Source organism: Ambystoma mexicanum, chromosome 11 (assembly GCF_040938575.1).
Source record: "Ambystoma mexicanum isolate Mex_15411 chromosome 11, UKY_AmexF1_1, whole genome shotgun sequence".
NCBI lineage: Eukaryota > Metazoa > Chordata > Amphibia > Caudata > Ambystomatidae > Ambystoma > Ambystoma mexicanum.
The window spans coordinates 352,894,541-352,921,984 of NC_090934.1; the positions used below are offsets into that span (position 1 = coordinate 352,894,541).

Consider the following 27,444-nt stretch of genomic DNA (forward strand, 5'->3'; position numbering starts at 1 on the left):
TCAATTGGGGGAAACCTGGAACCAGCATTGCCATAAGCCAAAAGACATTACAGAAGAAACAAAAAGGCAAAAGTTGTACAATTCTCCTAATATGAGATATCATTTTGGGGAAACCTGGAACAAACATTGCCAAGAGCCATGAAATATTAATAGAAAGGTTGACAGACAGAGCTTGAACAAACCCTCATACATCGGATGTCTGAATGGGGGAAATTGGAACAAGTAATAATTGAAGTAAACAAAGTTTTACTATTGAAGAAGTGCAATTTTGTTATATCTAAGAGGAATATAAATGTTACAGAAATACCTGATGAGAGATACATATCGGGTAGTGAACCTTTTGGGAAGAGTATACCTGGCAGGAGAGTACACCAGAGGCCGGCATGAGCCGAAAGGAAGATATTACTGGTAGGGGAGTAAACCAGGATATCGAGAGAATCAGTTGAGAGGTTTCCTGGAAGGAGAGCATACAAGGAAACCCATTTTGAACTGGTGTGTCGAAGATACATTTTGTCATATCAAGTTGTTGTTTAAATTGAACTTTTTGTCAACCAGCGAATTATAAAAGATTTGCCTTATGCCATAATTCAACCAATATTGGAGAAAATATATTTGTTTAACCATCCTGAAAACTAGGAGAGACTTTCTTTTTGTTATATTCCAACCAGGGTTGTGGAAGAGACATTTGTTTTCCATCCCAAGGAAGGTATTAAGTGAAAGAGACATTTGCCTTTAATAGACCTTTGTTGAAACCTAACATTTTGAACAATGTTCCTTAATAAATTCATGGAAAGGGAACCACCCCAGGACCCAAGAATTCTTTTTTGACGTTATATGTTTGCGTTTTTGCAAATTTAAGTTGAACTGAAATTAGAAACATTTACATTGCACCTTCTGATTGTGTATGTCTGGGTCAGATTTAGTTTGGACAAAAGGTCAGCCTGCTTCTAGTTTTAATTTCATGGGACGGGACATTTGCTTTAGGATAGGGACAGTAAGGTCTTTATCCAAACCCCTTTCTGTTAATAACATGCAGAATATTATCACTTTGTGCCCGCTTCTCATTTCTGGCTCCTTGCACAACTCAAATAGAGTTCTGCTTAATTTTATACTGTGAGCTTGGAGAGCATAAATGCTGATGAAGGGGTGATTGGGATGCTAAATAATGTGTTTGGGGCATACCATGGGATGCAGGAGATCATGCAAGTGTCCAAGGAGAACAGTCTGAGATGAGTAGGTTGGGTAGAACAGGCTGGTCTACGGCACAATTTTGAGCTCTTCACATGGTGATGTTCGGGGTTGGGGGTGTAATGCATTACCCTAATTAATGTGACCTCTTTTCTATTCTTTATCCTTTCACCTTGTGGTAGAATAAAGACTGCGTTTCTTTCCATTTTGGAGATATCTAACATAGATCACTGTCAAGTTCCCTCCTTACCTTCGTATCAGAGGGTGCGGTCCCCCGGGCAGCCACCTTGAGACAGACTATGAAACTGGCTATTGGCTCTCCCCAGGGGAACAGAGCCAATATTGCAGCGAAAAACCATTCTCAGGGAAAACAACCTGCAGTTCTTGTGCAGCTGGCTAGATGATGCCACAAAGAAACTGAATAGATAATTACATGGGGCAAGTTCCAATAAAGCAAGGTATACATATCCAATAGCAAATGGTAAAACAGCTGAGTCTAGGAACCAGCAAGGCAGCAGAGCCATGCAAGAACTGGGTAGAGAGTTCAGCATGCAAGCGACTCCAGGAATCAGGAGACGGGGTGAGGCAAAGGCAAGAAAGACAGGATCCAGAATTCAGCAGATGAGAGGAGCGAAGAAGAAGGAAGAAACTAGCATTTAACGCAACAAAGCAGTTGCAATGCTCCAAGCAGCAGGCAGGTGAACAATAATTCGAAAAGAGCAGCGTTTGTACCGGTGCATGATGTCACTACGTACCGCGTAGGCGGTGCACGTATGCGTCCAGGATGGAGTGGGGAGATGAGCCACGAACTTTGCCATAGTGACTGGGACAACAACCCGGGACTGCAGCGGTTAATCCTGATATCATGCCCCCTTCAAGCCAAGTACCCACCCGGTTCCCATGGGAAGGAACAATGAAATCTTCAGATCAACAGAGGAGCATGAATGTTGCAAACAGGTTCCCACAATCTTTCACAGGTCGGGTAACCACTCCAGTTGACCAGCAATTGAAATTGGCCCCTGAAAAGGCATGAGTCACATATGCCGTCAATCTCGTACTCAATGGTGGAATCCAGTAGAACTGACGGAGGTGGATCTTTGTACTGGCAGATGTCGGAGTCCTTGATATAAGGATTCAAATACTAAGAGTGGAAGACCAGATGTAGCTTCTTCCAGTTTGTAGGTAAACCTGAATGCAACCAGATTGATCACCTTTGTGACTTTAAATGGTCTGTTGAATCTGGTAGAAAACTTGGAGGGATGCAATCGAGTAGGTAACTACTTAACCGAAAGCCAAACCATACCAACCTCCTTGTATGTCGGTGCCTCAGCGCGATGTCGGTCAGCATAGTGTTTAGTGGGTTTTTGTGCCGCTTGAAGGTTTTGCAGTGCTGTCTGTTGTGTATGACTTATTGCTCATACCGATTCATCTACTGAAGGAACATTAGAGCAGAAATGTGCAGACAATGGTAACCATTGAGTATGAAATCTGTAAGAACATAGTTGAGTTGTTAGAGAATTCTGCGATGGACAGTAACAAGGCCCAGTTGTTACACGTTGCAGTTGCAAAACATCGAATGTACTGTTCTAGAGTTTGATTCGTCCTTTCTGTTAACCCATTGGTTTCCGGGTGATAACCAGAGGATAGGAAATGTTTGATGCCCAAAACCTTACAAAAGGCGGTCCAGAATTTGGAAGTATGTACGGTCTACTGCATCTGAAACGATTTTCCGTTTGACTCCATACAGTCAGAATATGTCACAGATAAACACATCTCATGTGCAGTCGGAAGTCTTTTCAATGGAACAAATTGAGCCAATTTAGTGAATAAATCAGTAGTTACCACTGTAACGGTGTAGCCGTTGGAAGGGGGTAAGTCCACAATGAAACCTGTTGCTATAGTATGCCAAGGAGTAGGTGGAAGAGGGGCTTGTGTGAGCTGAGCCTTCTTTACCTGCTGGAGAAAGACATCCACTACTGCAATGAATGGCTGAAAATAAAACCTGGTATTCTTGCTTTCAGCAGGAATGGAGGGTGGTTGCAGGCTTCTGGATAAAGCGCCGGCCACGATGTTCTGGCTTCCAGGTATATGGGTAAACTGTAGGTTGTATTGTTGGGAAGAAATGGGCCCATCGAGCCTGATGACTTTTCCTGCATGCAAAATCCTGTATATATTGTAAATTGCGGTGGTCGGTGCGTATTAAGGTGGGCATAGGAGCCCCAACAAGAGGTGACGCTATTCTTGACAGGCCAGCTTCAAGGCAAGAAGTTCAATTTCAAAGATAGAATAATTCCTCTCAGCTGGTGACAGAAGAAGGCCACTGGATGTTCTTGGTTGTCGGACTGTACTTGTTTTAATACCACTCCAACAGCGTAATCTGAGGCATCGGATTGCACAATGAAGGATTTCTCCATGATAGGCTGATGTAATATAGGAGCCGTGATGAACAGGTTTTTTTAGTTGGATGAAGGCATTGTCAGCCTTATGTGAGGAGAGAAAGACTGTGTTCCTCAACAGTGAAGTTATGGGAAGGACTTTGCGGGAAAACTATGGTATGAATTTCCGGAAAAAATTCACCAGACCTAAAAATCTCTGTACTTCCTTAACAGAACGAGGCGCCTTCCAGTAGACTGCCTTAACCTTTCACGGGTCTATGGAGATTCCCTTATTGGACAATACATACCCTAAATAGGTCACTTCTGTGGCACCAAAGACACTTCTCTGGTTTTGTCTTCAGAGGGTTCTCTTGTAAATGACAAAGGACTTCACAAATGTGAGCAAGATGGTCTTCCACGTTCTGTGAGTAAATCAAAATATCGCTGAGATAGACGATGGCTGAATGAAGCAATAAGTCATAGAAGACATGTTCCATGAACCTCTGGAAGACTGCAGGATCATTGGCCAACCCAAAGGGCATCACCGATCTTGATGGTGGCCAAAGGATGTATGGGAGGCAGTCTTCCATTTGTCTCCCTCCTTGATAAGGATGAGATGGTAGGTGCCTCGTAAATGGAGTTTCATGAAAATCCTTGCTGTGCGTAGGTGTTAGGGAGAATTCTCTCTTTAGGCTGAATTTCCTAACCTAGTGAGTCCCCCAGCAGCTTTGCTGGATTTCTGTAGTTTGTTTTTTTCTCCTTCCAAGAGTGAGACTCTTTTTCTCCCACTCTTGGACATGATTTATGGTGTTCCTTTGACTGTTAATGTGTTTTATGGGCTATGGGGTCCTTTACTCCATAGGGTCTCATGTGTTTTTGATGTGGGTTACACAGCACCCTGCGTGCCGTAACCCAAGGGTGTGGTAGCGACCCCCCAACATAGGCTCCATACCCTGGGACTGACTACTGTCTCCCAGGGCATGTAAAGTCACCATTGGCTTTACTAGTCCCAAATTATTAACAGAAACCGGTACAAACCATAATATTGTGAATGTACTGGTCGGGGCAATTCGATTGCCCCGGGGTCTGTTAGTCGAAGGGGTATGTCTCCGTCCCCCCTGATCGAGTTTTGGATGGTGGCAGTGGATACTACTTTTTATATTCGACCGCGAATATATCCCTATGGGATTTTCCCATTGTTCGAGGCTACCAACTTTAATTATTTAATTCTCATAGCCTCGAACATACCGTTGGTTTATTTATTTAATATTAATACGCCGGTTGGTATTTTTTGCCAGGACTCGATTCTAAAATGGCATTTGTGTTCTCTTCTGTGACTCCAACCCAAGTCGAGCCCTTTGTTCCACTTTTTGGCGGGCTTCTCCACAGAAGCCTCCAAAAGTGGTGCCAATCTGTCTGGGTACCACAGGGAGGGGGTTTAGGCACCCTGGACTGAGTTACCTTGGTAACTCAAGTCGCACTCTTGTGTGATTGGCCCAAGTGGTGAGCCGGCCGGCTCACCACTTAGCATGTTTGATTGACAGCTAGGCTGAGTGAATGGGGGTATGCTGCATAAAAGCAGGGCTTTGGGGACTGGAACTTCAGAAGTGGCCACATGACCTGAGAATCCGACGAGGGAGAAGCTGAGCCGACCTACCACGACGACACCACCGGTGGAGCCCTGCGCAACCGACTTACCACTTCCCGACGACAGAGAAGATCTCCCGACTGGAGAGGCTTCTTCCCCTGACTGGTGGGCACAACCAGTTTACCTTCTTCTCTTCGCACCCCAGACCAGCTTGTGGTCGAATTGCCCGTGCCAAGCACCCCGGCAACCGGATAGCCCCTTACCACTGGACCGCGAATTAAAGGACCGCTCCTTTTACCTGAGAAACTCTGCGGCTGGTTTCTTCCCTGGCAGTGCAACGGACTCCTGTCTTCCTCCCCGACGAGATCTTCTCTTCCCCCGGACGAAGCACCGACTTGCATCCGCTGCCAGGAACAACTGCCCCCACTGGAGTATTCTCACCACTTTAAGGTACCGTGTCCGCCAGGCCTCCCTTTCTAAAGATTGCTACACGGTAATAATAATCCCTTAACCTTCTGGACTGGGCTGGCCGCCTTTACCCTCTAACTGGTCTCTTTCTTTGGTCCAACTCCTTTCTGAACCTTTTCAAGACTTTTGTGCACTTCAACCGTGTGACCTTGGGCACATTTCGTTCTGATCCTCTGAAAGTGGATCCGGCCCTCTGAACTCCAACTTCACGGTTTTACTTTGCCTTCCTGTCTTGTTGTGTTCTTATGAAAGTGTTGGACCTGTTTCAAATTATACTCTGCTTTTCTCTCCCTTTTTAAAACAAATTATTAGAGTGCCATCTGCGTTAAGCGCTCACCGCTGTCTGAAAATAAGTGGGGCTTTACTTAAGACTTGTCTAATATTCTTTTAAGGTAGTGTATATCTTTTAGTGACCGTGTTTTTGGATTGCTTACTATTAGTGCCTGTGTGTTGTTCTAGATGTGGTTTTAAATAAATAATTATATCTCTTTTACACCAAGCTCTGGTCAGTGTTTACTTGTTCTATTGTGTTCTTTTGACCTATTGTGAATACTCTGTATACTGCCTAACTCTTCTTGAGGGAAGTCTGACTGCTCAGCCAAAGCTACTAAGTGAATCTGTCTGGTACAGACTGCTACCAAGTGGGTTTACTGCCAAACACCTGTAGTCCTATTCTTTTGCAGTGGTCCCAGAGGGAACTGCACAGGTTTCTGCCTAACAGTTGGGCTTTGAGGATGTCCTGATTGAATGGTAATGGATACCTATCTTTTTTGGTGGTGCGATTCAGTCCTCGGTAGTCAATGCATGGGCATAACTCTTCTAGTGTCCTTTTTTGAGAGAAAAAAGGGAAGCCCCGGAAAATGATTTGAATTCTGTGATTAAGCCGTTAGCCAGGTTCTCTTTGTGGCTGTAAGCTCTTTACACTATCCTTCAGAAACACGTCTTGATATTCATGATACTGCACAGGGTTCAAACAGTGAACAACTTGGCCAAACGGTTTTTCTAAATGAATGGCTGGCATGCTGGCTGACAGACAATTTGAAATACAGTGTTCTGAGCACAAAAAGGACCAACAAGCTCTCCAATTGATGGAAGGGTTATGTTCTTCCAGCCAGGGCATGCCTAGGATCACTGAATAGTTGGTTGTTTGGATCAGACTGAAGGACAGAGACTCCTCATGATGATGAATCTTTAGACGACTGGAATGGAGTTAGCCACTATAGGGTCGCCTTCAAGCAGGTGTCCGTCCACCCCCTGAATAGGAACAGCCAGTCTTTTGCTGTATGGGTACTGCGTTGGTTTTAGCCCAGGTGCTGTCCATAAAGGGACCAGCTGCACCAGAATCAACCAAGGCTCTAGTTTCCAGTTCTCTACTGTAGGCACTATCAGGAGAACTTGTCACCAGCGTCTCACCTGTGGAAGATGAGGGACTAACCATGTTATCCTGGACTGTCGTGCCTTTTACGGACGGGAGCTGGAATTCCCTGAACTGCTTTATGGAGCCACCGGACAAGTACACAGAAGGTGTTCAGCAGAACCACAAGTACATACATAATCCTCCGGTTCTGCAACTATTCTGTACTTTGGCAGAGATAGGACCTCTCGCAGTACCAATTTGCTTTAGTTCGGATGGCTCTTCTTCCTTGACTGCTACTTGAGGTGCACTCCTGTAGGCACTCCTAGTTCTTTTTCCTGCTCTCCTTTCTTTCAACCTGCAAAATCAGTTTCACCAATTCTTAGAAATTACGAAGACGTGGTATACGGGTCAACACATCTTTCAAGTCGTTGTTTAGGCCTCTATGAAACCGAGTGAAACAGGCTTCCTCAGGCCAGGTAGTAGTTTGCGCGAGCTGCCGGAATTCGGTCAGGTAGGTAAGGGTATCCAAGGACCCTTGAGTGAAGTCCAACAGGGTATCTTGAGCTGTATAAGTAACCGCAGGGTGATTTGAAGATGGTCAAAAACCCTGCATAGTTATCCAAAAGGGGGCCGTTTACAGTCACCAAGTTGGTAGCCCAAAGCCAGGGCCTTTACTGGCCAAATGGGATATTAAAACCCCACCTTAGAAGGTTCAGTGGGAAAGGCATTCTGCCAAAAAGAAAACTCCACCATACAGGAATCCAAGAACTCTAAGTGTTTTGGGTCTCCTTGAAACTTATCAATATACAGTTGTGTGGGCATAACCGCTACAGTCTCACGATTCGTTTGAGCCTGCTGTAAGCAGCATTATGCATTTTCAGCCTTCAGCTGCTGCATTTCGGCAGTCAGCCCTGTACTGTGGCCATCAGTTCCTGAAACTGATCCATTTTGTTTTTCTTTTCAAGGTGTTGCAATCTGTCAAGATCCCTCCTTACCTTTTTATCAGAGGGTTCTCTTTCTGGCTGATGGTGGCGTCTGGAAACCTGGGCAGCCACCGTAAAACAGACTATGAAACTGGCTCTTGGCTTTGCCCAGAGGAACAAAACCAATAATGAGGGAAAAAACCCTTCTCATGGAAAACAACCCACAGTTCTTGTGCAGCTAGCTAGATGATGCCATGAAGAAACTGAAGGGAGGATTACAGGAGCCAAGTTCCAATGTACCACGGTATAGAGAACCAATGGCAAATGGCAAGACAGCTGAGTCTAGGAAGCAGCAAGGCAGCAGAGCCAAGTACGAACTGGGTAGAGAGTCCAGCATGCAAGGGAAACCTGGAATCAGGAGACTGGGTGAGGCAAAGGCAAGAAAGACAGGATCTGTACCGGCTTCCAGGCGAGGGACATCACTCCATATCCGCTTTCGCGGCACACATATGCTTCCATGATGGAGTAGGGAGAGGAGCCGCCAGCGTTGCCATAGTGACCGTGAAAACAACCCGCAGTGGTGAATCCTGACAATCACATTCACACCATACATTGAAAATGTTACCTGACTTGACAGCCAAACATGTTGGCAACACATCAAAGGTTTGGGAACATGTCTCTCATGGTTATACCGCTCCCAGAATTTGAATGCGATTAAAAAAAAATAAAAAAAAAAACACAAAAAAAAAGGTAAGCCCCCATCGTTTAAGTTGATGCCCAGCCATAATTTGAGCAGAATATCGACTTTTCTTACCACTCATGTTCATGTCACTTAGAGGAATACAGTGAATCTAAATGTTTATGTGACTTAACCAAGTGCCCAAACTCATTCCAAGTTATGGAGGGGTCTCTGTGGCTCAGTAAAAGCAACTTGCCTTGTTGCCAAAGCTGTGACCTACCAGGAGGTGGTACTGGGTAGATGTCGCATTGTCCCTACCTACGAGCTTGGGGAATTTGCTTCTGAAGATCTGGGCTATGGCTAGATGTATTTCCGAGAAAAATAAGAGGTGATGGCTAGAAGGTTTTGAATTAATCTTAACCTCTGGTATTGCTCTGGGCAACCCTCCAGACCATCGTTCTTTGCCTGTAAAGCCATTACAAAAGGGGACAGACCTTATGCAAATCAGGCTTGGTCCCACCCCAAAAAGGGTAGTCCAGCCCGAACTGCTTGGTCACATCCCTTCTGCACGATACCACCAGCATCCCGAAACATGTTTCAGCCTTGTTGGGCCTCATAAGATGTATTTCCCATACTTTCAAAGACCTATACCCAACTGTATATGAGGTCAGAAAAAAGGGTGCCACATTTGCATACAATTTATGCTAGATGATCAATACAATTAGAAAGGAAAAGGGAATCTAGACCATTCCTCAAAACAAATCCCATATGTCATTGAAGACCCTTGTAACCAAAACCCAGAGTTTAGGATGTAAAGATAAAAGGCCCTGTGAAGGATGCTGTAGTGCTGAGTGTTGCCCGAATAGCAGAAGTGACCCTCGCTGAGAAAGTCAGAACATGAAAAGAGAACTATGCAACATCCTCTGTCTGTCGGGCTCCTAGTGGACACTCAATAGCCTGAATGAAAAACTACAGCACTGAAAACATCAGTGTTGCCAGAGCCCGGAAGACAGCAGAGGAGACACGAGCAGTCGGAGTGGAGAGAGGAAGACTGAATTCCTCCTAGACTAAAGATGTCTTGACGGGCTTATGAACCCACATACCCATATCAGCTGTGACAAATGATCCCAAAAGGAAACAGGAAAGTGACCAATACATGGCTGAAGGAGATCTGTCCCCCAGAGTAGAGTCCTAAGAAAGGCTAGAGTGAGACATGGACAAGGGGGAAGCAGTCAGCCAAGAGCGCCCATGACTGTGAGCAAGGCAGCCCACTCTTAGGGAAGCAGGAAACCTGCTTATGCTACAGCCTGTTAGCAGAGCTGAGGGACCTAGATAGGCTTCTAAGCTTGACACAGCTGTTGGCCCTGTAGGTTGAGAGGACTAAATTGCTTGAAAGCCTGGGACCCCTTGAAGGCATGAGATTCTACAACAGTGAGCTCAACAGTATATCCCTCTGCAGAAGAGTGGTGTAGGCAATATATCCCTGGACCATGGGCTTGAAACTACATGCCTGAAGAGTTTGCTAGCCACCATACTCCTTGGAGCAGGACATGACCCAGGCCCTATCCCCCTGGATGGATAACAAATGGTGAACGGTGACTTTAATAAAGAAGCAAGCTGGGTGCTTTATATGAGAGACTGTGAGTAGTTCAAGAAGGCATGCCGGGGACCACATCTCTGAAACTGTATTTAGAGTAGGGATCCTCGCTGAGACCCAAATGCGTATAAAAGCTTTGACAGCTTATACCAGGGGTCTGCAACCTTTGGCTCCCCAGATGTTTTGTACTACAGTTCCTTTAAACATTCATCATTCATTACTGTGTGCAGGGCTGGTAGGAGTTGAAGTCCAAAACATCCGGAGACCCCTCATTTGTAAATCCCTGCTTTATACTCTACCCCTCTTGACACATTTTGCTTAGGCCATTCCAAGAGGAAAACACCCTTTCCTTTCTTTTATAAATAAATCCCTAGATCCCATAGTTGTTTATCCCCATTCCCCTCCTTATCAGCAAGGGAAGGTTGGGAGGCCATTCCTTGTGGATATAAGGAAGACTACACATCCACTGGGAGATCCATAACACTAGAAGAAGAATTAGCGAGACAGTTTATACTTTAAGCCATCCTGATAAATCTGCAGTCACCATCCGGGACCTACTGAACGTTTCTATTATTTACATTTGTAACATGCTAAATTCCAAGGATGGCCTTTCAAAATTTCAATCAAACACTCATAGAAGGTCTGGTTGTATAAAATATTGCATTTGCATTTTTTTTTCTTTGTCTGATTTTAAAGGTTGAAATGTGTCACTAAGTCATGCAAGAAGCCTGTTCATTACTTAGCAGTGTATTAAGAGTACCGTTTTGGGTTCTTTTGTTCTAGAGATGACACGCCTCATGTTCCCAATGAGAATCTTGGGGAGGAAAAAGTTCTCCACATCGTGGAAAAGATCACCAACTTATTAAAAGAAGTATTTCCAGGTGAGTCGCAAATAAAAATATGTTTAAAAAAATGATGCTGTTAGATATTTCTACACAAGACAAGTTGTTCACTGTTAGTACAGGAGCATATGTAGAAAAGAACTTGCTCAGTGGCAATTTTAGTGAGGAAAAGGTAAGAATGTTTTGTGACATCAGAAAATGGCAATAGAGGAATAATTTCCATGGTGTCACTCTTTGGCACCGTTGATGTCATTCAAGATGGCTGCCAATGCCAACATAACATTTTCCATATCTGTTGTTTGTGGACCTTTTGTAATTTCTATGGTCGCATTTCGAAGATATTTGAATGCCTAAAAAGTGGCCCTGAACATTGACTCTGAAGTCAATATTGTGTCAGAAATTTCCTAACTTACAGTACAGATATCCAATTACTGTACTAGCTTAGTACAATTCTATTAATCTTTTCAAGGATTAAGTTGTATTTCTGTGTCAGGTAAAGCTGTTTGACTGTAGTTTTGGAAGGTGTAATATAGATCAATCAACAATTGTCATCCAAATGCAAACACTGTAGTGATATAGACTTTAATTTGTGCTGTGTCAATGCCACAAAAAAAGTCACAACAAAAGGAAACTTTATTTCAAAACTCAACATCAAGGGGAAACTAATTGATACTGTAGGGATTGTGTATACAGCGATTACAAACACATTCTAGAGTGCTTTGCAAATACAACTGCAGAAGGAATAAACCAATGTATTGTGAAGTGACATCTGTTGTGTTCAAGAAGTACACACCCAGCGGTTATCTTGCTAGACTACAGGCCAGATACACAAAATAAACTGAATAACGGGAGATGCTGGGGAGAGCTCAGTGAGCAGGAAGGAGATTCCCTGTACAAGCTCCCAAAGTGGAATAGTTGTTTATTTTGCGATAGACATAAAGCAAGGAGGCATCCATCATACACTGTTTGCACTGAAGATACAGATTATAAGATTTATGATTAGCCCATGGAAAATTAAGTTGTGTGGGTGCATCAATCCCAAAGATGCTCTGGCTTTTGACATAGTATACCTCGAAGAATGGCATATGAAAAATGTTCACAATGTCTAGCGAACCTCGAGAAACATCACTGAATGTGTACGTCCGGTTGATTGGCTGTTTCTTATAGGGCCTTGAAAGTTGTTAACACCATGGTAGGGAATGAGTGGCCCTATAAGGACATCTGTTACTCAAATGGTGGTAGGGAGGAAGATACTATATGACAGAAATCCCTGGAAATACTTGATGTATTTTTTTACATGGATGTAATCTTCAGAAATTCTGACTCCAAGAACCAATCACAGAAGCAAGTTACAACATAAATTCAACTATGAGGGCTCAATATCATGCTGCTAAATTGCTACAGAAAACCATCCTGGCAGAGGAGAAGTGGAAATTCACAGGTTCAATCATGGAAGACAAAGGTACACAAGCAATACAACAAGAAGTGTTATCCTTTTACAAATGGTGGGCAAAGAGTGTTTGATAACTTACAGGTTAATTATGCACATTTGAGTCTGAAGGCTGCTGCTTTGTCAAAAACCTGTTATGTACGAGTTTCTAACAGAAAGGCAGGCCTCAGTTCAGTAAAGGAAAGACATACTAATGAACTTCCATTTCAAATTGGCCTAATGATTATCAAAACACACAGCACATTTTCTGTGTGCTTAGGCTTGGTCTCCTTGATATACCAAAATAATGATTTCTAGCTTGAGACAGATTTAGCTAATGAAGTTCTAGGCTGCATGAAAGATAACGGAGGAGAATATATACCAATGATTCCTGCAAAAGGGAGATTTGTGAGCTGTAGATAGTTTAGGCTTCCTTGAGGATGCACCTGATGGAAAGGGTCCCCTTAATGCAACTGTGAAGACTTGGTATCAAGAATGTCATGAAGAAAAGGAATCCTAGTTGGAAGAAAGGCAGGGTAAGGCAGACACAAGTGACCACAGTTCAAGGGTGTTTATTGAATTTCAAAAAGGGTATGATAAACTCCTAACTAAACCTAAATCTACAGATGGGAGCAAGCTACGACCATCAAATAATAACGCAGTCCTGTTGGTGTTTCATCAAAATTTAAAGGGCCTATACTAAAAAGCCTATTGCCATTCCTTACCTCTAAATACAAATAGTGTGGGAAATAATGTTATGGAAAAGAAAGAAGTGTTCAAAATGATACGTCAGGTTTTCAGGCTCTGGCCTCCCTTCCCCACGTTTTTAGCACGGGATAAAGCAGTTCTCGAGCATTGCACAGTCTCTGGCTTCTTTAGCATCAGGGCCTCCGGAGCATAAGTCTCCTTGCTTCTCAAAGTCTCTTCACTCAAAGGGCCTGATGCAACCAAATAGACAACAAGTTATTTTCCCTTCTAGATTTTCACAAGTATTCACATCGGGGGATTCCTTATACACTCTGGATCCCCCTCAACCAGGCTCAGATCCTTTTAGCATAAAGTTCTGCACAGGCTTCCTTCTGCCGAGCCCGAGCCTGTCTTTCACTTTTCACTTTATCGCCCATTGTTCATAGGTTCTTCCTTTTTGGGTGACTTACGGTTCATCCCGGATCCCCCTCTGCCGGGCTCAGATCCCTTCTACACAATTAGTCTCCCTCAGCCGGGCTCGGACCAATGTCAATTTTACATCAAGTATCGAAGACTTTCGAATGTGCACAGGGTTTGGCTTGACCCGTTGAAGGACCACTTCAATTTCACAATTCTTTCTTTTAGAGATCATACCCTTTCGGTTGGATACCTAACAGACTTTCAAATGAGCACATACATGATGCCGGAACACTGTCTACAGTATCGTATTTTAGCTTCAAAGTTCATTCACTCATCTGCTGTCTTAATAATTTTCTTCATACAATGTTGCCGCTTGCTACCTTGGTTTCCACACAGACCGGTCTGGTATCAGTCTCCCCAACTCACCGGCTGTGCTGACTTCACTGGTGCTGCTTTGTTGTAGGAGCCAAGGACCGTACCACAGCGGCAAACTCTTCTCTCCACCTTGACTATCGATGCGGGAGAGCCCTGGGTACCTCCGACACACAATGCAGGATTCTTTAGCTTTAATTCCAGGTCTTATGTTTCCTGCTTCATGAAAGATGCAGTCTGTCCAGTGAAAAGATCAAGGTTATTTCACTCCTTGCAATCCTCTTTGGTCTTGCCATCTTCCGCCTTGTATTAAACTGCCATCTTGGAATTGCTGCTTCCTCGTGTGCTTTTCCTGGCTCAGAGTGTTTTTTCATGCTCCGCCTTTTATCCGTGTGGGGAGGTGTGATGGAAGTCAGGTGTGTATAATGATCAGTAATTGCCCGACCATTGTCGTGGGACATGTCAGGTATACGGCTCGGGTGTTGGTCTGTTTTCCTCACAGTGAGTTGTCTGTGAGAAAGTGTTTGTGTCGGCAGAAGAGGGGTTGAGTCCCTACGTATCCTACCGTGTAGGATGGGGTAAAGGTGTTACAGGGAATGGGAACCACGTCTTGCCGTCTGGTGTCCCACTTCTACTCCCCGAAGACCGCCCCCATGCAGGTGATCCTCCCGCACTGGTCCACCCCAGAAACTGGATCCAAACGCGATGGGTGTGTTATGGCCACCTGGATGACAGATCCCTGGGGACTAGTGGGTGAGACACCTTTAGGTTTCTTACATAGTCCATAGAATTGTACAACAAAAGTTGCTTAAAAGTTCACTCCAGCAGCTACCCTGTTTCATGATGGACATAATCTCCTAAAATTATCCAAAGCTTATAAAGGCTATGTTCTAATGGGATTTGTGGTGGCGAGCCCTGACTATCCAGCCATCAATAGCATATCACACAACGAAGTCAAGGACTAAAAATTATTATCTTCTGAGGTCAAACCACACCTTTGATATATTGAATGAGAATAACTCCTAATTGTATAACATGGAAGCAAATCCTAATGGTTTGTTTTGGAACAGATCCAATGGGGCACAGTGTGAACAAAGATTTTAAAAATATGTTGTAACAAACCATTTTTTTTGTGTAAAATGGAACATTATACGTAAAATTAATTTTCAAACATTTCATAAATTCCACAAAGCATTTTGTCAAAACATTCTGCAACCCTTAATTGTTGTGGAGTAACTTTAACACAGATTATTTGGGAACCGGCTGAAAAATATCCACAATCAAATTCTTTATAGCGGAAATGTTGACAGATTATTTTGTTTTTACAAGAGCTACATACAACAGAGGCTCTTTCCAGACCTAATCCCAATACTTTTCAGTGTGACATGCCAGAGCTTATAAAGCCGAAATGTGCATCTTTTTTTAAAAAATCTGATGGTAACAGAAGAGCTAAGGATTTGAAATCATTTTGAGTAGTAGTCTTGGCATGGTTTCTGTTCAACACTCGAGGTATAGCAAATTCTGCTCCTTTGACTGTTGAGCACAGAAACTGCAGACAGGACGGTTGATGATGTATTGGTTACAAGTTCGTATCCTGAGTGTGTTTCAACCTGGACTGTTTTCAAGGTAACAAGAAGTGCTGAAGCAAATAACTTGCATATGTGCCCTGCCAATCATACCAGCTGTCCAAGCAGATTGTTTAGTTCAGCTGGGTTTTTTCACTTGTCTCTAAAGTTTAACAAAATGTATTTGTGCCACAGATTTAAAATGTGTTGTGACATTAGATTTGGTCTCTACTGTCTTGTTCAGCAACTAATAATGTTTCAACAGTGTCTTCGTGATTGATTTGCCTTATGCCAGAGTGTAGTGCACATATCAGCAGGGCCCAACTCAGCCTTTCATCCTTCTGAGGTCGATAAATGAGCACCACACACTGTGGATAATAATCAGTAGTGCTCAGATGCCTGAGGGTTTGTAGCGCTATATAAATGCTAATTATTATTATTATATGTATGGCATTACTTTGTGTTACTGGCTGTTATTTCTGGAAACAGTATTCCAAAAATGTGGGATTTCTGGTACAGTGAGAGCACTGTACAGCAAAACATCATGGGCAAACCTATTTATTCCATAGGGAAGTGTGAAGAGGCACACTTGTTGCACTTTAGACCTGCTACCTACAAGTGTGAAGCATCCATGTGCATCCATGTGCGGAAGTACTTAATAAGGCAAAAGAATCACAAATGAAATGTATCAGAGTTGCAATATTCAAGACCACCTACAGCCATGGAATAAAAACAATGTGTGTAATATGTCTGGAAAAACTAAGCAGTTTCACATTTTTGAAGGACAGTCATAGCCACTGCTTAAAATGATGAGGGATTACATGGCACTGGTGGAATCCTTTGTTGCAAGTAATAAGGGTTGTTAGATGTGACTGGAATGCACACTTCATCAGTAGAAGCAATCTTTGGGTATTACTTTGGATTAAACACTCACAATTACTCTGGGATGGTGTCAAACCATCTTGCAGAAATGAGTGGTATGAAAGAGCCTTATTCTACAATATGGGAAGAGTTTGAAAAAGGAAACTGGATTGTGAGGAAAACTAATATTACATTCAGTGTTATTTGAGCTGATTAAGTCCTTGAGCATCCACACAGAGCTTTTAAGGTTACTGGAAGTTTAGTATGCATAACACAACACACGAGGGCACTTGCACAGTATTTTTTTAACAGGGCCAGTACTTGACAGACATCGAGCATGGCAGGCATACCACAGCACACACATATCATTATGACTTTAAAGAAGCATTAAACAGTGAGAATATTGCAATAAATAAATTGCTTAACAATCTTAAACCGATTGCAAATGCATTTTCATATGATGGACCTGAAGTTGTCAACATTGCAACCACAGCTGTTGTTAATGAGATGTTGGTCAGCTCCATGGTCTTGGTATTGGATTGTATTTTACTAACGGATGCTAATTCAGCGCTAGACAGGGTGTTAGGGGGAGCACACCTACCAACTGTGAGAGTAAAGAAATGGGGCGGTGGGAGCAACTACACAGGTAAGGACTGAGGTATTCTAAGCCATAGACCCCCAAAATAGGGTCTCGTTGGGAACTTTAGGGTTAACGATAATTAATCTAAAAAGTGGAAAGACAAAAATAGCACCATTACAAGCACACGTAGTGGGAAATTGCTTGGGGCGGGACTCAAGTATGACTCGTATTCCAGGAATATGCAAAAGGGCGGGGGGACGGGGCTCTAGCTGCTCAGCTAGAATTGGGTGATGTAACTACAGGGCAGACAGCCAAACAAGCCACCCTACAAGGCAGAGGGGAAGTGTCTCTGTACCAGGGTGCGGTCACATGTCCGCCTATACCCATCGGCAGGTGGCTATGGGAAAGGAACACGGGACGACAGTAAGTTCCTGAGCTTTACGGAGGTGGCCAGCCTTCACAGGATCTACCACAGGGCTCCCAAAGGTCATCCTCCAACAGGTATCGTGTGAATGTCCCCTTTCCCAACAGCTGTAGGAAATCTTGTGTCCTGTTCTCAGTGGTACTGACCAATGGCAGTGTATTAAAGTTCCGGCGGTCGGCACAAATGTTACTTCATTAATAACAAGTTGTTCCAGGGTAGGCTATGAATAAATGTACAACCACATGGGGAGGTAATGTGTTGGGAAATTGTTGAAATGTTTTTGCTCCAATTAAGCTTTACTAATCAACTTATAGTTTTGAGGAGGTAACATCAACAAACAAATGAAATCCCTGGGAAACGTTGAAAAAATGAACTTGGTAAATTGCAAGTGTTTCGATGGATTTCAGACCTTTGTACTTTTTGGTATAAAACTACTGTTTGTAGTCCATTCAGATGTCAGCCTTAACGATCTGAGCCTATCCACTGTTCTGTTTGATTCGTGCTTACCCAGCTGTAATAAATAGTGTTGCTTCTTGCCCGGTGGGTGCTCCACTTATTGAGTATGTGTTTTTTATGTTCTAATTTATGGACCCCTGACTACAGTATGATGAATTCAAAACAAATAGATTCATCCCTGACACAAGCACCATAGATTTATGGAATCCTATCAAGAAAAATAAACAAAATCTGCATCCAAGCTTGGAAGAAAATGAAAATAAAACTGGCTGTCCCACTTATAGAGTTAAGAACAAACAGATCTTTATTTGTCCAACTTCTTGTAAGTAGATCAACGCATCAAGTAGATTTAATTGAGAAATTGAGGCTGCATACATTCTCTGATGTATCACAATCATTGTTAAATGATAATGGATCCATGCACCTTTGCCAACAGAAAAGGTAACTGGTGACATCTTGAAATCATTCCCACTGCAAAGCAGTAGAATAAAGTGCAAACAAACCACTCCAACAACCGTAATTACCAATATTTAACAATAAAGAATATTTTCTGTTGCAAATGTGGATGGCATGTTTAAGGAAGGCATGGTATCAACAGTAAGACGGACACAAGTGACCACAGTTCAAGGGTGTTTATTGAACTTTTAAAAAGGGTTTGAAAAACACCTATCTAATCCTAAATCCAAAGATGGGAGCAAGCTATGGCCATCAAATAATAACACAGTCCTAGTGGTGTCTTGTCAAAATAAAATGGCCTGTACTTATGAACCTATTGCTAATCCTTATCGCCAAATACAAATAGTGTGGGTAACAGTGTTATGTACAGAAAAGTGTCCAAAAAATAAGTCTGGATATTCAGGCCGTTGGTCCTCCTTGCCCACGTTTTCAGCATGGGACAAGGTGACACACTCAAGCTTAGCACACTCTCTGGCTTCTTTAGTACAAGGGTGCAGTTCAAACCTTAACATCAGTGCCTTCCGTGCCCAAGTCTCTTTGTCTTTCAAAGTCTCAGAGGGCCTGATGTGACAAACAAACAATAGGTTCTTTTCCTTTCAGGATTTCACATTCACTCAATTTCTCAGGTGATTGACTATTTACCTCGGACCCCCCTCAGCAGGGCTGAAATCCTCTTTAACACCATGCTTGTAGGATTTTCATGTATCCAATTCATGCATCCAATTTCTCGGGTGACTCACGGTTCACCCCGGATGCCCCTCCACCAGGCTCAGATCTGTTTCAACACAATGTTCAATCAGTCTCCATCCGCCAGGCTTGGACACATTTTAATTTACTTTAACACACATTTGCTTTAACCCAAAAGCTCTCAGCTAATCTCCCTCATTCGGGCTCGGACCAACTTTATCTACTTTGTCATCAACTTCCTTTACTCTATTAACATCTAAGACTTTCGATTGTGCACAGGATTTAGCTTGACCCGTTGCAGGATCACTTCGATTCACAAGCCTTTGTCACTCTTTCGCTTTTGCCACCTCTCAATTGTATATCTTACAGAGGCCTTCGAATGAGCATGCACGCTGTGCCAGACCACTCTGTCTAAGGTTTTGTATCTTGGTTTCAAAGTTCAATCACTCATCTGTTGTCCAATTATACTATCGTTGGTTATCACATGCGCTTCATACACTGTTTGCTTCAGCGTTCACCCTATAATGTTGCTGCTTGCAACCTTGGCTTCAACCTGGACCAGTCTGCTATTGGCCTCCCCAACTCACCGGCTGTGTTGATTTCACTGGTGCTTCTTTATTGTAGTAACCAAGGACAGTACCACGGCAGTAGGTGATTCTCCTCACCTTGATTATTGACGCGGGAGTGCCCCTGGTACCTCCGACACACAATGCAGGATTCTTTAACCTGGTTTCCTGGTTTTACGCTTTCTATTCTTGAGGCTTCGTTTAAAAAATGATTCCTTGTCAAAAAGGGCAAGGGCACTTCCCTCCTTGCGATCCCCTTCTGTTTTGCCGTCTTTCGCCTTGTGTTAAACTGCTATCTTGGAATGGATTCCTTGTGTGCTTTGCCTCGCTCAGAGTGTGCTCTTGTGCTCCGCCTTTTATCCGTGTGGGGAAATGTAATAGAAGTCAGGTGTGTGTGATGGTCAGTAATTATCGTAACTATCGTATTGGGACATGTCAGGTATACGGCTAGGGTGTTAGTCCTTTTTCTGTCATAGCGAGCTGTCTGTGGGAAAGTGTTCGTGAAGTGAAGGGGGAGGGTTAAGTTCCTATGTATCCTACCTGGTAGGATGAGATAAAGGTGTTACAAGGAAGGGGATACCGCATCTCGCTGTCCAGTGTCCCACTCTCATTCCCCGAAGACCCCTCACACAGGTGATCCTCGCACACTGGACCCCCCAGGAACTGGATCCAAAAGCGATGGCTGTGTCCCGGCCACCTGGATAACAGATCCCCGTGGACACCTTCAGGTTTCTCACATGCCCTTCCCCTATGTGAGGCGGATATAGTTGGTATTTGTCCTGGCGCTTCAATTTGAAGACCTGGGAAAGAACAGGAACGAGATATATCAGAGGACTCTTTCATATTCCACAGGTTTCTTTTTCTCCGTGCTGACAGAGGCGAGGTGTTTCTATTTGTCTCTCGAAGGTATCCCAATAAACATTCCTGAGGGGGTAAGCCTGGGTTTATGGGTTCTTTATGTCTCCTGGAAGGTTCTCTGTAAATGGTAGGTTTGTGGTGTTCTGTCTCCTTCCAATCCTATATTGAATTGTTTTGGGGGATAACCGAGTGCCGGTAGTCTTGAGGTTTAAATTCCGTATGGGGAGTTGGGGATTCCTGTGAAAGAGTGGAGAATGCAGGGAAGTCTCTTCCCACAATAACTTCTTTGAGGAGTCCAGGAATGATGGCTGATATCAGACATGATTCACCCCTGATGTTATTGTATACAGGTATTTTAGGGTATATTTCGTCATCCCCATGTCCACTGGTAACTCTAACTAGGGTGGCAATCTCGAGGTTTGTTGTGACCAAATCAGCCCAGGTTTGCTACCTCAGTCAATTAATGCTTTTACTTGTTTCCCATTTACCCAGGCCTTTTTATATGTGAAGTCAGCAGAGGACTGACACAAACCTATGCAAAAGGTTTCCAGCTCTTCTTTGGTTTCTTCCCACTCTTCCCCTTTTAAACAACCTATTTCCATGGGTTCAACTTTAAAAAGTTTCAGACAGTATCTGGCCAAATTGCCTGTTTCTCTGCATCAAAAGCAGATAGGAGGGAGGTGGTTTGCTTCCTTTAGGTTCCTCCCTTTTACTTTCCTCCCTACTTCTAGGGCCAGGTCTTTTAACTTCATTCTTTCTTTCGGTATCCATTCCTTGGTTTTATATGATCCTCCTACCCCATCTAATACCTGGGGTTGGGGCCGGTGAGTAGGTTTGTGATCCACTCGGTACACCAAGGTGAGGAGCGTAAGGAAGTGTTTGGCTGATCTGAGTGGTTTTGGGCAGTCTCAATAGCTATGGCTAGGGTAGGTCAATTTAGTTGTAATACTGCCTTGTGCAAAAAAACGAGGGTAAAGAATTGGTGAATTGTTCTAAAGTAATAATTTCTACCAATTCTTCCATCGTTTTGTTGTTAATCCAAAGAGCGATTTGTGTTTTTAATTCGTTCTCCCATTTCAAGGTCTATTGAAATTCCTTTGAGTCAGGAAGGATGTGCTGGTTTGGATGAACAGATAATGCTTCATGATGTTTTGTTAGCAATTAAGCAGCTTAATGTTGGAAAGTCTCCAGGTTCAGATGGCTTGCCTGTTGAGTTTTACGGAACATTTGGATCAAATGTAGCACCCATTCTAGGTGAGTTGTTAAATATTTTCACACAGGATGCGAGAGTTTGTCCAACTATGCAAGAGGCCATGATCACTTTGATACCAAAGCCGGGAAGAGGTGAAAAATGTGGGAATTATCGGCCCATTTCAATTCTTAATGTCAAATAGAAAATGTTTGCTAACATTTTTGCAAATAAGCTGGCTAAATGTATTGGGAGTCTAATTCATGCATCTCAGGTTGTATTTATGAGGGGTAGCTTTGGTTTGATAATATAAGGACCATTATTTATATAATGGGTCTTTGCCAAATTGAAACTTTGGATACTGTTGAGATGCTCATAGATGCAGAGAAGGCTTTTGACAGTCAACTGGGAATTTTTTTAATTTACCATGAGAAGGGTGGGTTCTGGCACTAATTTCTTAAAGCGGTTGGTGGTCTACACGACGCAGCGATGGTTAAAATGTGGGTGAATAATGAATTTTCGGTCACCCTTTATGTTCAATATTGCATTAGAACCTTCGGCGGATCACATCAGGCATGAACAAAGAATAAGAGGACTAAAGTTTGGGGGAGTTAAGGTCAAGGTTCTCTCTTACGCAGATGACATGGTGGTTATCCTTTCTAACCCAGAAGAAGGAAGTGCAGTTTTGAAGAATGCTTTTCAGAAGGTAGGTGAAAGTTTGGGCCACAAAGTAACTGGGACAAAACAGAGGGTTTCCCACTATCAGTGGCCTGTAGGAGGGGGGATTTTGCAGACTGGAACTGTGAGTGGTCAGATTCTCATGTGAAGTATTTAGGGATCTACTTGATCTGGGTTCTGAAGAGAATTGTAGAATTCAACCTAGATAGGTTAGCAGAGACTTTGAATGAGATTCACAAAAAAGATGTTGAAAATGATTGATCAGATATTTCAAAAGTTTCTGTGGGGTGAAAAGAAAAAAACAAATACTGAGATTCATTTTATTACGTAGTGTACAGGAGGGGGTTTGGTTACCCTGATTTGGATAAATATTACATAGGTTTCATACTGAAGAAAGCTGCACATTATATATCACCTGAGAATCTCTGAGCCTGTTTGGTTATCAATTGAGAGTGGCACCTTTAACCTTATAAATTGAGCAATATTTACTCAATGGCGAAGATACCGAATGTGGTTGCGAAGTTTCCCACAACTACTGTGTCTAGAGAAATACTTAATTGGTGGCAATCCAACTTTGAAGGTAATGTCTTATCTTACTTATAACGACTCCCTCTGACATAATCCTGATCCTCAAATTGCTAATAGGACATTGTATTGCCGTAGTTTGGTTTAAAGACACTAGGCATGTTATCTATGCCAATACAGGATAAACCGGCAGGGTGTGCTATATTTGCTTCATCACCACGTATGGTGCGTATGCATGGTTTGGGCTTGATTGAAAATGTTGTTTCCTGGGGTTGTGGTAAGGAGAGGGGTATTCTTATGCATATGTTGTGGGAGTGTTCTAGGGTGAAGGAATTCTGGGGGGAGGTATTGGACAGAATTGATACAGTATTATCAATGACCTTTCCTAGGATGCCTTTGCAAGTCCTTTTACTAGCCAATACATAACTGTGTAAGATTGCCAGGCAGTATAGTCAATGGATTGACAAAGTGCTAGTAGTGGCTGCAAAACAAATATTAAAATTGGGGAAAACAAGGAAAAACCGTGAGTGGAGAGTTGGATGAGTGATGTGCAAGTGTTATCTGACTTTGAGAAGGTCTTGTTTCAAAAACTAAATAAAAAGGGTGATTACTTAGAACTCCGGTCACCTTTTAACAGCCACTATGGTGGGGGTAGGTATTTAATCACTTGCGTGTCAAGTTGGTTAGGAATTCTGGTTGAGGGGAGGGTATGTGTACATTTCTTTTTAATTTAATTTTTTATTTTCTCTTTCTTTTTTTCGATGTTCGATGTGCTCTGTGGGTATTATGTCCTAGGACAATCTATGTTAGCCTGTATCATAGGATTCTTAAATTGTGTTAGTGTATTCATTGATTGTTCAGAAAGGAATTGTAACTCTGATATTACATGAATGCTTATATTAGTTACTTGCTGGTTATTTTGTAAAATTAATAAAGTGTTAAAAAAAAGTCCATTTTGAGTTGATAAAATGTTTTTTGCAGTCTACAATGTAAATGTTTAACAAGTAATGTACCTTTTGCAGACATGTGAGTGCAGAGGGAAACCAACTGTGATAATGCATCTTACTCTGCACAAATCTAGCAGACTTGGACGGCAAGGTTTGGTCTTGACTAAATGAGGCTATATCATTTTTATTTCAAGGGGGGTAATTTCAACAGTTCAGTACTAGTGTGCAATCCTAGTTTACAAGTTAAAGTATAGTAGTAGTTGCTTACATTTCATATAAATAGCTTTTTTCCCCGTAGAACATCTAATTAAAAGTACAAATGAGGTTTCATAATGTGAATATGTACATTTTTGGAACACCATTAACTTAAGAGGTAGTGTTAAGGCCACTTGTTTAGGCCTGGAAATGTATTTCAACTGAAACCGTAGAAATTAACATCCATAGATAACAATAACAAAAGTATTGAAGATTGTAGAAACTTTGTTTTAGGACATCTGATGACATCATCAATTCTACACACTACACTGACACTATAGTCATGTTTCACCTTTTGGTACTTTCTGATGTCGCAAGGCCAGCCCCACCTTTTTCGCATTAAAACTGCCACAAACTTAAATATGCTCTCCTACTAAATGGGCATTTTTGTAGCCTTTAAACCGCAGTAAATAAAGTGAAGGAGAGCCTGGCAGAATCACTCACTAATACGTGTGTCGCGGAAGTGGCTTCTGAGAAGCAGTAGTGCGGCTTCATAGGACGCTGATAGATGCCTTCCTCTAAGCTCGTCTGAGCCTGCTGCAGCTGGTCCCAGACGCATTGGAAGAGCGTTGGGAGAGCCTGAAATTATCTGGAGCAGCTCGGAGTGTTGCGGTGGGTGCAGGAGCATCCTGATGGCTGGCACACTAGTGAACGATATGAGGCAAGGAGGTGTGGGGGAAGGCGGCAGAGTTGGGGCTTGTTACACTTGCCTTGTGAGTGCCATAATAATGAGTGTGGCATTAAATCTATTGAACTGATCCCTCCCCCCACCTCGATAAGAACCTGACCAAAGCAGTGAGTGCATTCCGCACCCTGCAGAGGAAAGGGACTTGCCCTAACTTGAGCTGATAAAAGGGCTGAGGCAGGCATAGTGGGAGTGAGCCAATAGCTCCCAGAGTCTAGGTGTTTGAGTGCTGTGTGAGTGTTCACCGTGGTCACATCAAAGGCCCACCCGCCCGATTGACTGCATGAAACTGGGTTCCATAGATTGGGACATTGTTAGCGTGACATCTTCTGCAAACCTGTTCTAAGCTTGATGTCCAGTTAAAACGCAAATGATCACACATTCCCTAAGGAGTGGGGTAAAGCATAGAGAAATGCACTTAAAAACGCAAAACCATACCAGATTACAACTACAATTCAAATTATTGTCCCCCCCCCCCCCCCCATTGCTCTAAGGATGTCCCCACTGCTGTCTGACACAGTGATCATGCAGCTATCCTGCTTAAATACAATCAGTAACATGAATGAAAATTCTCAGCAAGCAGTGGGCCGGTCAGATAAGGTTTGCAAGCACACCTCGCCAGATGCTGAGACCTTACATAATCCGAATATAGAGGAGCAGCGAATTCCTTCTCCCCAGGTACCCACCAAACAGCAGGAGAAAATCTATCTCAATCCCCTTCTCTGTTAACCTCAGAGGCACTGGACCATAAACAATTAACCTTGCAACTGGATCCATCTCTGCTGGATTTTTCACATGATGAAGAGGGATTGAAAAATATGCACACCTCAATTCAAGACTGCCCTAATACCCCAGGCTCTGCTCTTCATGCCATAAACTTTACTTTGTCACAGATGGCAAACTATTTTGATCAAATCGCAGAGGAATTTCGAGAACAACGTGCCCTCTTAACCACAATGTCTTTGAAATGTGCTTTCCTGGAGGGTTTTAGAAATGGAAGAGCTCAGCCTACGGCATATAAAGCAGGTACTTTGGGCCAACCCAGGCTTGAGGAGGGGGAAGAGGAGTGAGTGACAAATATCACTACTGATATTGGCCCTCAAACACCGACCACACATGCAGTTACTAAATCCATTCGAAATCAAGGGCCTGCTATAGTGATACATTTGGTGGAAAATAAAACACACTTTGAATCTCCAAAAATTAAGAAATCTAAAACCAAAAGTTCCTCCCAAAACGAGGCCGAAGTGGATCACGCAGCTTCATGAGGAATCTGTGGAGGAGTCAAAACCTCCCCCCTACAGTTGAGGAGGTCACGCGAGTCAGCTCCAAAAATCCAAACGCTAAGACCGTGACCAAAAGCAAACCTGCGAGTCCACCTAGAAAGGTAAACAAGAAATCAAAGAAGCAAGGACATTTTTTTCAGAAGGGCCCTTTGGACAAATATGTAAATCCTCTACAATAACCTAATATGGAAGTTTACTCGGACATGGAGTGTGTGGGATGGAGTGTGTGGGCGAACTAGCAAATTTGAATTTGGCGTGTATGCGTGAAGATTCACCTACTTCTGTGCTGGTAAATGTTATGATCTCGGTAGAGAGGCAAGAGCTGGAAAACCTTGAAGTAAATGAAGAGGACTTGCCGAGAAGGGCCCCCAAACCGCCACCTACACTCAAATCATGTGATTTGGGGCCCAAATTACCTATAAACAAAAAAAGTCCTGATAAAATGATCGAGCTGGAAGAGGATGTCTTGCCTATTAGATCAAAGGAGGCCAAAGCCCAACATGTGGGTGAGGGCAGCTCATTCTTCCCTCTGGGTATCACTGTCTCCCTAGAAAAACGGCTTGATACACAAAGGGACTTGGAGCAGCAACCCTTTCTCACATTAGAAGAGAGAAGGCTAAAACTGTTGGAGGCGCAAAAGGTGTCCCCAAACAGAGATGAATCTCCTCCAACAAGGATTGACATGTTTGGGCCAGCTGAAGTGGGGGATTGGGTATCATCAGCCAAGGCCCCTCGTCCAAATCTCCTAAACAAGGAAGACTGTTCCTATATAAAAGCCAAACTACATAAGGAAGATTCTTGCCTGTAAGTGTGCCCTGGTGTAAATCACAACTTAATGCAGAAGAAAAGGCCAAACACTGGAACAGGCCCTTTGCATTAATAGAGCACATCCTGATCCTAATTGAGGTGTTTCTAAACAGGGACTCCCTCCCGCTAAATCGCCCTCAAATTCTTGCCCTGTTTTGGGAGATACCAAGCTTAAGATTAATCTCTTCAGGTGACATTGCACTGGTGGAATGGCCAGTGAAGGGCAGACTAAGCTTGGCCAAACTTCACTTTTGCTCTCGAATGATCAGGGCCCTCGTTTTGTCAGAACTGGAGTCCTTTTTATCTTTGGGGTATGACATGGTGCAGCACTTAATAGATCAAAACCTGCCATCAAACGAGAGCCCATTGTTTCAGCCTTGGATCTCTCAAGTGTCCTTGTCCTTTCAAGTCTAATTAGCATTGAATCCCCCCCCCCGTCTGTTGTTTTAAACACTCAAAAGAAGGGAAAGTGCAGAATTGTAGAGAAAAATCTACCAACATTTCCGATCGATTACGACTGGTCCATGGTTCTTGGGGCACTAGACACAGGGGTAAAAAATCAAAACTCTAGCGGATGATCAGCAGCATTTATTTTGCATCATGGACCTGCAGAGGTCACCGTTTCTTACAGACAGACTTTGTTTCACTACCTAAACATGCTCTCTTTTGTCTGCAGGAGACATGGCTAACGATT

At 43.1% G+C, this 27,444-nt stretch overlaps 1 protein-coding gene across 1 annotated transcript in view; it reads left to right on the forward strand.

Moving 5' to 3' along the window:
- The window catches only part of SMPDL3B (sphingomyelin phosphodiesterase acid like 3B), a 532,892-nt gene that overhangs the window by 126,903 nt on the left and 378,545 nt on the right, over positions 1-27,444 (forward strand). The window contains exon 3 of the mRNA XM_069623063.1: positions 10,959-11,056. Within this exon, the coding sequence (XP_069479164.1) occupies positions 10,959-11,056 (98 nt within the window). The remainder of the gene's footprint in view (positions 1-10,958; positions 11,057-27,444) is intronic.